Below are 13,842 nucleotides of genomic sequence, written 5' to 3'. Positions count from 1 at the left end.
TCTCACACATAAATAAATAAATCTTTAAAAAAAGAACCTGTTTTATTTGGACAAAATGTTCCAGTGTTAAAAACCAAAGTTTGACAACTTTTGTGTCACATCTGTTACCTCAGAAGACAAAGATTGTGGCTGAATTCACTGGAGACAGAGGTAAGCTGGAGGGTAGGGGGCTGGCACCATGCGTGGGAAGCCCATGGGTATGCCCCACACCACGTGCCCTTTCAGGCTTTATGTGACATCTCACTGAATCCTTGCAATGGCCTTGGGGTTGAGACTTAGCATTTCTTCCCTTTTGCCACTGAGGAAACTGAGGCACAGAATATGAGGTATTAGCCCAAAGCCCATGGCTAGTGAATGGCAAGAGCTGGGTTTGGAATCCAGGACATGATCCCAGAGCCTTCCTCCCTCATCACTGGGCCTCTGCCTCCTTGTCCGGGTAGATGGAAGCTTCTCACAGAAAGTCCCTAAGGTGTTGCTGCTGCCTGGGTGCTTCTCTTGGTGGGGGGAGGGGCATAGGGAAATGAGATTCTGAAGGATTTGTGGCCCCAGCTGATCCTCTGACACATGGGGCACCAACTAGCTGTGCAGCCTTGACCAAGTCCCTAGCCCTCTCTGGGCCTCATCTATAAAATGCAGGGTTCTAAGCACAGTCGTCCCTACCTGCCCCCTCCTGTGTTCACCTAACAGATGACCCACTTGGAAACTTGGGCATGGGTTGCTTAGCAACTAAAATCAAGGTCTTGGCTGAGGGGAATAGAAAGTGGGGGGTAGGACAAGCTAACACCATGGGATGCCAATGCCAAAAAAGCCATCTCTTAATTTTTTTTTTTTAAGGATTATTTATTTATTTATTTGACAGAGAGAGAGATCACAAGTCGGCGGAGAGTCAGGCAGAGAGAGAGAGAGAAGCAGGCTCCCGCTGAGCAAAGAGCCCGATGCGGGGCTCGATCCCAGGACACTGAGATCATGACCTGAGCCGAAGGCAGCGGCTTAATCCACTGAGCCACCCAGGCGCCCCTAAATTTTTTTTTTGTTTTAAGATTTTACTTATTTGAGAGAGAGAGAGAGAATGAGCTGGAGGAGGGGCTGAGGGAGAGGGAGAAGTAGATTCCCCACTGAGCAGGGAGCCCAATGTGGGGCTCAGTCCAGGTCCCTGAGATCATGACCTGAGCTGAAGGCAGATGCGTAACCAACTAAGCCACCCAGGTGTCCCTATCTTGTGTTTTAAGAGGCTGAATGCTATGACCTATCCCTGCACCTTAAGGTGACCTGGCCCTTTAAGAGCGTTGGGACGGAGATGGGCGCAGGGACTTTAGGAAGGCCATCCTAAACAGAAAACTTCCCCAGGACTAAATCAGACTTGGGGGCTTGGAGTTTCTCAGGCTCAGCAAACACACACTCATTGTTCTGGAAGTTGCCATGGGAAGGGCCAGTTAGGAAGGGTCTTGCCCAAGGCCTCAGGACCCTATTGGCCCTCGGGGATATGCCCTGTTTCCAGCCAGGCCACCTTTGTTCCACTCCCCTGTCCTGCCTGTACCCTGTATCACTTTTGCTCCCTGAAGTGTCGGGAGCCCATAGAGGGACTCCAGATGCTGCAGCCTCACCGCCCCAGACCTCAGAGAACAGACACGTTTCTCTCCAGGGTGTGGGGATGGCTGCCCTGGGTGAGCTGATCTCAGAGGTTGAAATTCTCCTACTAGCCACACTTCCCTTTGGGTCTCAAGGTTTGGTCTTCTTAAATCTCACCCTCACCTTAACCAAAGGCAAATTCCCCTGGTGAAGGGAAGCAACTGTCCCCACCTCGGTAGGTCTGATATTGGACAAGGGGCCTGGCAAGGACCCCTGGGAAAGGGCACCAAGGGCGTCTGGGGGCACCCTGCAGCCTCAGTAAGTCGCTTCTCTTCGGGGCCAGGATTTCTCATGGGTACAGCTTGGTGCCGAGAACATGTGATCACTGGAGGCTGGTCCAACTCTGACATCCTTTCAAAGTGAGGCTGGAGCTGGGGTGTTGGGGAGATGGGCAGGGGTGGGGCGGGAAGGGGCTATGGGGATTCTGAGGCCTCAGGCAGGCTCAGAGCCCAGAATCTCAAACTCTCACCTGCCCAGCTGTCCTGAGCTCGGATCCGAGCCAGCTGGACTCCAGAGAGCCCCTGTCCCAGTCCCGATGCTCATCCCCATCCCCCAGTGCCTCTTCTCCCCGTGATGTGAAGTGGAAGATAGCGGTTCTGATAGAACTCTAAGTTAGCTAGAAGGGGATTAGAACTATTAGCTCAACTTTCTGAGCCCTGGCTGTACCTTTCCACGCCTTATCACATTTAACTCTCGCAGACAGGTAGATTCTCGGTAAGCAGCAGGCTACAAAGTTCACCACTGATTGGTCACCAAAGTGTGCCCAGAATCCTCCCCAAGTTCCCCCTCCCTCAGGCATTCCCATCTGTCCCATCAGCGGCCCCCTGCATTGCCAGCCCCAGACCCTTTGGGGCACAAGTGACGGGGCTATGAGTGCCTTCCTATCTACAGCGCTCAGAGACTGTAGCCAGCCAGCCAGTTCTAAGAAGGCCAGAGATAAGCCTCCTCCTTGTTGGATGCAGGCTGGGGAGCCCACAGGCTATTTCTGGGCCCAGACGGACCATGGAAGAGGAGGGAGGTTGCAAAACCCCTTGTCCCCACCAAGCTCCTACTTCCTGGACATACACCGTGTGCTCAGCTATGTGCTGAGTGCTGTTTAACCACCGCGGCCCCAGGAGCCATGAGAATGATTACAATTTCGCAAATGGAGAAAGCAAGGCACAGAGAGGGTGCACACCCAGGGGGTCACAGCCAAGGGATGGATTTCTAAAGATGATTTCTAAAGATGCGGGAGGCTCCAGGTCTGAGAAGGAAAGCAGAGAGCAGATCCAGGAATCTGGGTGACTGCTCTGGCCCACAGGCTAGTGCCTGGGTCTGGGTGGTGGCGGGGAAGGGAGGGGGGAGGTTGGGCCCAAGGCCCAAGTTCACAGCCTCACAGGCTGTGCTAGGAATGGAGCTGGGGAGACAACTCCGCAGAAGCCCTGACCCAAGGCAGAGGGATGGATTCTTTGACCTCTCAGGATATCTACCAGTTTAGCTGCCTCCCTGGCCTCCTGTACCTCAAATCCAGAGGATTCCATCCCATAACCATGAACTAAAATAAGGGAGCGACACTTCCATGTCTGCTGAAAAGCGCGCCTTCACTTTTCTCAAAAATAAGCACCCATTCTTCCAAAAAAGGGAAAAACACAAAGCAAGGCTGTCAATCTCGGCCCTCAGACAAATGGAACGAAGTTGTGACTTCTCCCTCGGAGCACAGTTCTCCCCCCCTTTTCCCAAAGTCACTTACTGTACATTCCGGCTGTCACAGGCTTTGAGATGCAAATTGCACCAAGCGGAAGGCAGCTTGAAGAACAAAGAACGATTGAGGAAAGATCTGAAAAATGGATGTGGAAAAGATTCCGAATTCCCCCCAGAGAGGGGGGAGACCTGTCTGCAGAGGGGAGCAGGGATGGAGATTTGGGGCTTTTCCATGGGAGCCAGCAGGCTTGAGGAGCTCAGGGCTGAGGCAGGGAGCGATGGAGAGGGAGTGTTCCAGAAATCTGGAATGGAAGTAAAGGCTTCGGCAGAGCAGAAAGTCTGGTCTTATTACAGCCTTCGGCGCTGAGCTGGGCACTCATTTCTGGTCCTTCTTTTATTATCAGGCCTCAAATGTACAGTGAGTCATGGAGCTAACTGGCCTGCCAACTTCTGGGGTCGATTCCAGAATAAGAGCAGCTGGGCAGGCAATAATGTTCTGAGGGCTCTAGGGGGAGGGTACAGCCTCCCCTCCACCCAGCTTGAGGCTGGGAAGCCCCCCAGAGAGGAAACTGCACTGTCCCTGGGGCCTGCAGGAGAGGGGATCCCAGGACCAGCAAAGAGAAAACTGCAGCTGGGGAGATGGGGCATGGGAACCTCGGGAGCTGGCATCGGGTCAGCCCAATGCCCCCCCCCCCCCCGCCTTGCTGAGCACCTACTGTGTGCAGGCGCAACTCAGACATGTTCCCCACCCTCAGGGCTCTCAGGCCAATCAAAGCAACTCCCTGAACTGCAAACTCCTGAGGTTTTGGTCTTGTTTGCACTTGATCTTGTTTATTGTTGTAACCCTGGTCTTGGAACGGGGACTGCGACATAGTAGGTGCTCGATAAACATCTGTTGAATGGTTGGGTGGGTGGATGGATGGATGGTTGGATGGATGGATACACTAACCACTTAGGACACAATGAAACCTTTAAGGAGTAGCCTAGCAGCAACAGTCACAGACTGCCTCTGGATGGGTACTGGGATAGGGGAAGCTTTGGGGAGCTGGCCTTGTCTGAGGTGGGCCTTGAGCGATGAGAAGGAGCCATTCTTGTATTCTGTGCAGTGCCTAGCAGCATGCTGGTGATGACATATTTGAACAAAACGGTGTGAGAGGGGAAGAAACCACGAGAGCTAAACTGAACCGGAGAGAGCGTGTGGCCCAACCCCATCATTTTGCAGAAGGGAAAACTAAGGCATGGGAAGGTTTACCTTAGGTGACTCACCTAAGATCACACAGCAACTTAGTGGCAAGGCAGAGATTCAAGCAAGGTCTGTTGGCGTCTAGAGTCTGATCTTTTAGACCCCTCTTGTGATGCTCTCCTGCTCCAGGGCTCTGCTGTCTTCACCGCGATGCCTTGTGGAGTTTTGCTCCCATTCCACTCTACCACCCACCCTTGCAGGGCTGGGGAGAACAGGGAGCACCTGCCCAACTCCGGTTAGATCTCCCAACCTTGAACACTGAAGACAAGCCAAAAAGCAAGAGAGGCCCCCCTGATTGGGTTGGGGGAGGAGAATGCAGCATCTCAGACCCAAGTCCAAGGGGAAAGTGTTTTGCCACCAGGTCACGGAGACTCAGTGGGCAATAGGAGGGGGAGAGGGAGGCCATAGGGCTTACACAAGGGGGTAGAAGTGCCTGGGGCTGGTCCTTAGTCCATGCCCGCTGACTGAAGGAAGGATGCCATCTTGTCTGGTTTCCTGCTCCAAAACACCTCTCCCATCTCTTCCTGCTGACTGAAATTGCTGCTTCAGGCCTTCAGAGCGGAAGCTTCCCACAGGCTTTAGGAAATACCCACTCTCCTGGCTTTCAGCAGGGATAGACGAATGGTGTTAGCATATCAGAGGAGATTATAAAGTACTGTGGAATTTACATCCAAGGAAGTCCTTGGAGACATTCAAACAACCGTAGTGACAATACAAGGCGTATCTCCAGACATGCCTCTGCCTAATGCTCCGTGGGCAGGCCCGCTGCTGGGAGAGCCCTGAGTTCAAATTCTGCCACGTGTACGCTGTGCAATCTTGAAGGAGTCCCTTGACTCCTCCGAGCCTCTGTTTCTTCATCTGTAAAATGCGGAGAACAACTCTACATCTTCATCATGGGACTGGAGGTGAGATTCAAAAGCAGCAAGTACATTAGACTTCAAAATCTGTCCCGCTGATTCTAGCGCGCAGCCAGGACTGAGAACCGCTGGGTTGCAGGGACAAGCCAGCCTCCTGATGTCCAGGCCAGGTCTCATCCCTCTTCCTCCAGGTGCCAGTGGGGCTACCGGGTAGCTGCCTAAAGCTTCGGCGGGCAAGACCCCGCTTCCAGACTCTGGCCTTCCCGCAGCCGGGATCTGGAGGCGACAGGCAGCCCGGGCGGAGTGCGTGCGGCAGGAAAGGGGCGGTGCACCTGGGGAGGCCCAAGTGGTTAATCAGGCCTCTGGGCACCGTGCCTGGTCTCTGGAATATTCATAAGGCTCCTCCAGCTGTGCCAGGCAATCAGGGTGATGATTGCTCCCCCATCTGCAGCTTAACATTCCACTCCAGAAAGGAGAGAGCTGGCGGCTGAATGTTAACTAGGGGAACAACAGGCTCGGGCCTTCCCCGCAGCAGCCCGAGCAAGAGCCCCAGGGAAGGCAAATGCAAGTCTTGAGACCGGCTGGCCAGCCAGAGCAGATCTGCTCACCAGCGGCAGGGGTGGTAGAAAGAGCCTTGGCTTCGGAAAGCAGGAAGTTGGCCTCAGGTCCAGCTCCCACACTGATCCAGGGAAGGTCCGTCTCCCCAGCCTCAGTTTCCCCAACTGTGAAATGCCACCCAAGAGGACTGACTCTAAGCTTTTGGTTGGATGCAAGCACTGTGCAAAGAAAGCATCAGCACGGCCATTGTTGGGAGTCGCTGCAGACGGGCCTTCTGGCCTGGAGAAAACTTTTCTGTCACAGATACTGAAATCTTAGGCAAAGCCAGCTTTGAGGGAACCTGAGCAAAGGGGCAGCTGGAGTCCCCTTCAGAAGGCTCGGTCTCGGGGCAGGGATCTGGGGGTCCCAGGTAGTGCTATTCTCATTTGGCCCGAACCTCTCAGAGAAACAGGAAGGGAAAAGGGAAGGACACCTGATAGCAGACGGAAAACATTCGGAAAAGAACAATAACAGCAGACGGTTCCGGTTGCTCAGGGAAAACAGCCTAGAGTCATTTAGTGTAGGGACAAAGTATGTCCCCAGGAGTCCACAGTTCATTACCAGCGCTCAAAGCAGGGATTAGGATCTGCTAAGAAAGGGCCAAAATCTTTTTGGTGTTTGTACTGAGAAACATGGGTTTGTAGAAAGATTTCTATCAAACTGAGGGAAAAGAACCTGGCACTAAAATAAGAGAACCTTCTTCCTAGAAAACTGGCCAACGTGGAACAGCTCATCTCTACTGCTGACTGATAATGGGAGGGTTCTGAATTGGGTGTTACTATTCTGGTTGGTAAGCCCTGCCCCCAGACCAGCCGGGCTGTGCCTGCAGGCTCGATGCGGCCACCATCGGCAGGACACTGACAGCCGTGGCTGGTGCAGCAGGGGACGGCGGGCATTGGCTCTGATTCCTAAGGAGCCATTCTGTGGATGTGGAACCTTGCTCCACATGGCCTCAGACACCCAAACTAAGTGAACACCACAAAAGAGTTGTCTCACCCACCCACCCACTGCCAGCCTTCGCCCTCACTGTCTTGTTAGTGTTTTCTCCAGCAAGCTCCTAAGCATGTGTAACTCTTCGAGAAAACATTTGCAACAAACGTAATGGAGGGCTGAACTGAGTTCCTCCCCACAGCCTCTCAAACCTCAGGGACTCCATCTTTATGTCAACAAATTGCTTTTATTGTTTTTTTCTGAAAAATGAAACCTTCAGGGTTCACCTAAAAAAAAAAAACTGAGAAGCTATAGCTATGGAAAAAGAAGAAAATGAAAGAACCTGCTTGATCCTAATAATACTCAGAGATAACCATTATTATCCTTAGGTGTATATCAACAAGTCTTTTCTGGATAGGTATATGGATAGATAGAAATTCTCTTTTTTTCTTTTTTAAAGATTTACTTATTTGAGAGAGAGAGAGAAAGCGAGAGAGAGCACACATACGAGCAGGGGAGGGACAGAGGAAAAGAATCTTAAGCCGACTCCCAGCTGAGCTTGGAGCCCAGCACAGGGCTTGAACTCATGACTCCAGAGCTCATGACCTGAGCCGAAACCAAGAGTCTGACACGTAACCCACTGAGCCACCCAGGCGCCCCAGATAGAAATTTCCTGATGGGATTAATTATATTTTTCTTTTTGTTTCACTTAACAGTATGTCATAAAATTTTCTCTCATGAAATACTCCCCAGTATCAGTGGTTCTCAAAGTGTGTTTGGGGATCCCTGGGGATTCCTAAGACTTTCAAGGATTCTGTTGGGTTGAAACAATTTTTCTAATAATACAGGGATGTTATTTGCCTTTTTCACTGCCATTCTCTCAGGAGCATAGAGTGAAGTTTCCAGAGACTACGTGCCTGTTATTAAAAGAGGCCGAATGCAAAAGTAAACATGCAAATCTTCCAATATACACATATATAACATGCAAAACTTCTATTAAGCCAGACTAACTTAAAGAGACTTGCAAAAGGGTAAAGCAATGCCTTTCTTCTCATTAATTCTTTTGTGTTTTGGAAAATAGTTTTTTTTCATAAAATGTTTCTTGGGAGAACATGAAATGGGTTCATTAAATTTAAGATATTATTTATTTATTTGAGAGACAGGGAGAGCAGTGGGAGGGCCACAGGGAGAGGGAGAGAATCTCAAACAGGTTCCATGCTAAGTGCAAAGCCCAAAGTGGGCCCAGGTCCCCCAATCCCAAGATCATGACCTGAGCCAAGATCAGGAGTGGGAAGCTCAACTGACTGAGCCACCCAGGTACCCCTAATGTTATTTTAAATGAATTAACAAATAGATATTTTTGAAATTCCTTCTTTTTTATTTTGAATATGCCAAATATTGATACATAACTTATCCAAGTAAAAGCCCTTTGGCATCCTCAATACTTTTGATTCTGAGCTGAGCACTTGGGAACAACCATTGTACATCACCAATTTTGATGACTGCTTAGTATCCCTTTATTTGGATGTTCCCTAATGCTCTCCTCATTTCCTTATTGATAGACCTGCAGGTTGCTTCCAATTTTCATTATTATAAAAGGGCTGCACAAACCATCATGCACTTATGTAAAGTGAAAACCTACTGGATTCAGAGAAACTGACAGTAACCAATTGGTAGAATGAGCCATTACTACCTGTTCCTTAGCAATCAAATCAAACACAATGTGTCACAATATATGAACAAATAAAGTTGAAAGGCTCTGTGTGCCTTGGCTTTATATGTATGAGTTTGGATACATTGTTTTCTCTATGCAGAGTCTCACACTCTATAAAAAAATTCCTTTTTCCCTGCTGTCCCTAAAGTGTTTACAAAATCCGATCACATTCTAGACTAGTGCTACTGATAATAAAAAACTCTCTGGTACCATTACAGAAACCGAGGAGAAGAGTTTAGAAACTTTTAAGCAACTTGAGAGAGAAATTTGATCTCTGTAGAAAATAAATTGGAAAAAAATGGAGTACTGAAAAATGGTACAAACATTTTGGGTATCCTTGAGAACATTTCTGTTGGATAGAGTCCTAGAAGTGGAATTGCTAGGCCCGTGGACATGTACATTTACATGTTAATAGCTATTTCCAAGTTACCTATAAATTTGATGTAAATACATCAAATAAAATACATCAATGTAAATCAAATGTACATCAAATACATCAAATTTAAGTACCTTAAATATGCCAAGAACGTATTTGGACACCTGTTCTCTCACACACTCAGGAATACCAAAGATAATTAGTCTTTTAAATCTTTTCCTATTTTAGTAGGCTAAAAGACTTATTTTCATCTTCTGTGAACTGTTTATTCATATCCTTTACCTGTTTTTTTTTTTTTTTAATTTATTTGACCGACAGAGATCACAAGTAGGCAGAGAGGCAGGCAGAGAGAGAGGGGGAAGCCGGCTCCCTGCCGAGCAGAGAGCCCGATGCGGGGCTCGATCCAGGACCCAGAGATCATGACCTGAGCTGAAGGTGGAGGCTTAACCCACTGAGCCACCCAGGCACCCCTCCTTTACCTGTTTTTTACAGGGTTCTTTTGCTAATAGATTTTTCTGGAATACTTAGCTATTTTGAACATGGATCTTTTGTCTGTATCAGTTATGGGGTTTGCTTTTAAGTTGCCTTACATGTATAGTAGTATATACGTTGTATAGTAGTAGTATAGTAATAATATAGTAGTATAGAAACTTTACTTTTTAAAAAAAATTGTTGTAATCTATTACTCATTTCCTTTATGGTTCTGGGATTCTTATCTTATTTACAAAGACTTTCCTCATTGCATGATTTAAAAAATCCTCTCTTTTCCTATAATATACATGCAACTTTTCTTTTTCTTTTCTTCTCTCCTTTTTTCTTCTTTCTCTTTTCTTTTAATGGTTAGACCTTTAACACATCTGGAATTAATTGTTACAGCATGAGGTACTGCCTATTGACCTTGGAAAGCCACACGGTGGAGTGTGTGCCGGCACTGTTCTTGAACCCCTGTAAGGACCAAGCCACACTTGGCTGGGGACCTGACGTGGGTTGGAACTTAGTTAGTCCCCAAGGTAGACAGGTGTCTGAGCCCATCTGGTTTGAGAGGGGAGACAAGCTATATTTCAGAATCCTTCCAAAAGTGTTAGAGCTGCTTCGGGCATCTGTAGGCAAAGTCCATGAGCAGAGCTAATAGATGTTTCCAGGAAAATACCCAAACATCTTTAACATCCCATGTGGTTCACAAGGAGCTTCCATGTCTATCGTCCTACTCCATGCCAACATGGTGCATGTAGACAGAGGACGATTCAGCATCCTCGTCTTACCATTACAGGAGGATCAGGTGCAGACAGGTTAAGTGACTCGCCTGAGATCACAGTGGCGGCAAGTGGCAGAGCCAGCTGGAACCCTGCCACCGAGGCCATGGCTCCTCAGACCAGACCTCTCTGCCCACTGGGTTCTGTCCTCGCACCTCTCAGTGTCACTGCGGCTGTGCCCCCTTTGGTGGGAGGGAGGCTATGGCCTGAGGCATTCCCAAATCCGTGTTCCCCCACTGTGGGCAGGAGAGACTGGAAAAATCCATCCTCCACCACCAGCTGACGGTAGATTTCGAGAACGAAGGCTTCCTTCCGCTTGTACCTCCTCCTCCCCTGAGCGGTTTGGTTTGGCGGAGGGTGGGAGTGGAGATGAGTCAGGCCGGGAAGGGAGAGCTCAGCCATAAACAAGCGAGACTGACAGTGAGCACTTTCCCTGAGGCGCGTGACCTCCCACGGGTCTCCAGGGACTGCCTGAACACAGAGCTTCAAAATTTCATGATCTAGGCTTTGCAGATTTAATTTGCTATATTCACAAAGGCAGCCACAGAAGAGGGAAAATCTTTATCTAGGAAGAGGGGATGCGAGGGAAGGTGAATTATTCCTAGGCTCTCAGTGGAGAGAGCTCACAGTGTTTTTTAATGCGAGTGTCATTTCTGCAGATGCCCCCATGGGCCTATGGCTGGGTCTTCAACCCTTCCAGCTTCACACCAAAAAGGACAACCCAGGACACAAAATTGTGGAGCAAGACCTGGTCTTGGAGATCACCTGGAGATCAGATGTTCCAATCCCTAGTGTTAACGGGAACCCCATGTATCCGAAGGGAAGTGACTTGTTCAAGTGCAATCTTTGGGGAAGTTTTGGGAACAGATCTCAGGTCTCCTGGATCCTGGCCTGCTCTTCTTCTGGCAAATCTTGGGAAAACCCGGGGGAGGGCACAGCCACCGGACACATGATGAGACAGTAAAAGGGTGGAGGGCACAGAGAGAAATGGAGGCAAGAGTGACCAAAGAAGGCTTCTCCCTTCTCCGGACAGCAGCCAGGGCTAGGGAGCTGCGGGTCCTACCTGCTCCAGAGGGATGACCAGGAAGGAGCCACCTCCCGCGCTCTCGGTGACAATGGCCAGGAAGCGGGCGTTGACAGCACAGAAGTGGTTATCGTGCACATTTTTGGTGATGGGGATACCATCGAAGCAGTGCTCCCGGTTGGCCACCTTCCCGTAGACATTCCGGAACTTGGAGCTGCGGTATTGTGGACGCCAGGACATCTGTGAGGGACCAGGAGAGACAAGCGTCAGGCAGGTCACTGCTTCCAGAAGAGCCTGGGCTGGGCACGGGGTGGGGGATGGGGAGAACGTGGAGAGAGGGGAAGAAGCTTCCAGGAATGCGGGGCCCTCTGTGTGTCCGGCCCTGTGCTAGCGGACTTCCTCTCTTACTAAAGTCCTACAAGAGCAAAGACTGGCATGCGGGCACTCGTACAGGAATTTCCTGCTTTTGATGCACACTCCTATCCCACCTTCCAGAAATGATGTAAGGTCCTTTCACTTCCTAGGGACATGGCATGTGACAGAGCAGACTGTCCCCCCAACAACACGTATGGGCTGCCTCCTGCCTCTCAAAGGTTGTACTCAATTCAGTATGGGAGGTACACAGAGGAGGCTGGTGGCCCCAAAGACAAAGAACACTGCTGTTGGTGAGGAAGGTGGGAGATGTCCCCCTTTATGGTGAGAATGGGGGGAGATGTTCCCCTTTATGTGCAAAGAGACACATGACCACCCATTATCATCCCCTTCTCTTGTTCTCTCGAAAGCCTCTAATCCACAAATGCACCGTCAGAAATCATCATTTTCATCATCAGGCACAGAGAGGTTAAGTCACTTGTCCAAGGCCACACAGCTAATAAGTAGAGCCCTGAACACAGGCCTCCTAACTGGAAATCCGAGACTCTTTCCTATGCCAGAATATTCTTTGGAGCAAGATTTCTCAGTGTGTGGTCTAAGGCTCATCTGAGCCTCACACATTCTTTTTTTTTTTTTTTTTTTTTAAGATTTTATTTATTTATTTGACAGAGAGAGATCACAAGTAGGCAGAGAGGCAGGCAGAGAGAGAGAGAGAGGAGGAAGCAGGCTTCCCGCCGAGCAGAGAGCCTGATGTGGGACTCAAATCCCAGGACCCTGAGATCATGACCTGAGCCGAAGGCAGCGGCTTAACCCACTGAGCCACCCAGGCGCCCTGAGCCTCACACATCCTTTGTGAGAAATGCTGATCCCTCGGTCCCAGTCCAGACCTACTGAACCCAATATCTGGGGGATGGGCCCAGAAATTAGATTTTAATTCCGCTTTTCTCCCACCTGCAGGAAACACCCAGCGAGAAAGACACACATTAAAGTCTGAGAGCCCAACCCTTCTCTACCCACCATCAATAATACCCATTCCAACCAAGCAATCAGTTGTCCCCTACTGCATGTGTATCCTGTGCCATGCATCCTAGATTACAGATGTGCACAAGGGGGGGACTGGAAGAACGAGTGGGCAGCTCACGCTGGAGTCCAGTTTCACTGAGGGATGGATTCTCCTAGAGGGAAGCCCTACAAATGGTCACCTTCACAGACAGAACCCGAATAGGAGTTCTCCCAGTAGATGTGCCTCCAAGTGCGACAGGCCACTGCCAGTACCCAGCCAGGACCTGGCACACGGCTAGAGCTCAAGAGCCCTTTGTTTTTGTTTTTTGTTTATTTGTTTTTTTCAATAGTATTTATTTATGTGAGAGAGAGAAAGAGAGAGAGGATGAGAGAGAGCACAAGCAGGTAGAAAAGCAGAGGCAGAGGGAGAAGCTGGCTTGCCGCTGAGCAGGGAGCCCGACGTGGGGCTTGATCCCAGGACTCTGGGATCATGACCTGAGCTGAAGGCAGACGCTTAACCAGCTGAGCCACCCAGGTGCCCCTCAAGAGTCCTTTGTAAATGAATAGACTGCTGGCCCAACTTTGCCATGATCCATGCCTTCCCCTTCCTGCCAACTCTCCTGTTATCTCCAATTGCATCTGGGGACAGAACCAGGCAAGGGTGATTTCCCTATAGGAAATTTCCATGGGAAGGAAAAAAAAAAGGAAGCCCCACCATAGAATCAGGACACCAACTCTGGGAATCTGGAAACAAAACTTTGCATTTGATTTAAATAAAGCCAGGAACCCAGCTTCGAAGTTCTCTTGTCACTGAAGGAAGGAGTTCAGCTCCCATAAGGAGATTCCCAGGGAGTGTCTCTCACCTGCCAGCAAATCCTCTTCCCATTGGCCCCAGGGTTGTGGGGTGGGGGGTTGTCCCCTACCTCCATCTCCTCCTCTGCCTGGGTCACTGTGCACCCTGTGGGGATGGGGGGGCCTTTGCCTGCTCATCACTCCTTCCTCCCTCCCCGCCTCAGCCCACACTGCCACCCACTCCAATCTGCCTGTTCTGGTTCCTGCCCAGGTCTGTCAGGACTGTTCAGGACAAAGTCCTGTGGGATACGGACCACAGCCCCATGGGCACTGCTATCTGCAAGACTTCACTTGCTCGCTCAGGACATCAACT

At 49.8% G+C, this 13,842-nt stretch overlaps 1 protein-coding gene across 2 annotated transcripts in view; it reads right to left on the bottom strand.

Moving 5' to 3' along the window:
• CORO2B (coronin 2B) overlaps positions 1-13,842 on the bottom strand; it is a 127,575-nt gene that overhangs the window by 49,439 nt on the left and 64,294 nt on the right. For both annotated transcript variants that reach the window (XM_059180929.1, XM_059180930.1), the window contains exon 2: positions 11,343-11,543. In XM_059180929.1, coding sequence (XP_059036912.1) covers positions 11,343-11,543 — 201 coding nt within the window. The remainder of the gene's footprint in view (positions 1-11,342; positions 11,544-13,842) is intronic.

This window comes from Mustela lutreola, chromosome 7 (genome assembly GCF_030435805.1).
Source record: "Mustela lutreola isolate mMusLut2 chromosome 7, mMusLut2.pri, whole genome shotgun sequence".
Classification (NCBI taxonomy): Eukaryota; Metazoa; Chordata; class Mammalia; order Carnivora; family Mustelidae; genus Mustela; species Mustela lutreola.
The sequence above is the reverse complement of the archived record's forward strand: the minus strand, read 5'-3'. Positions and strand labels throughout refer to the sequence as shown.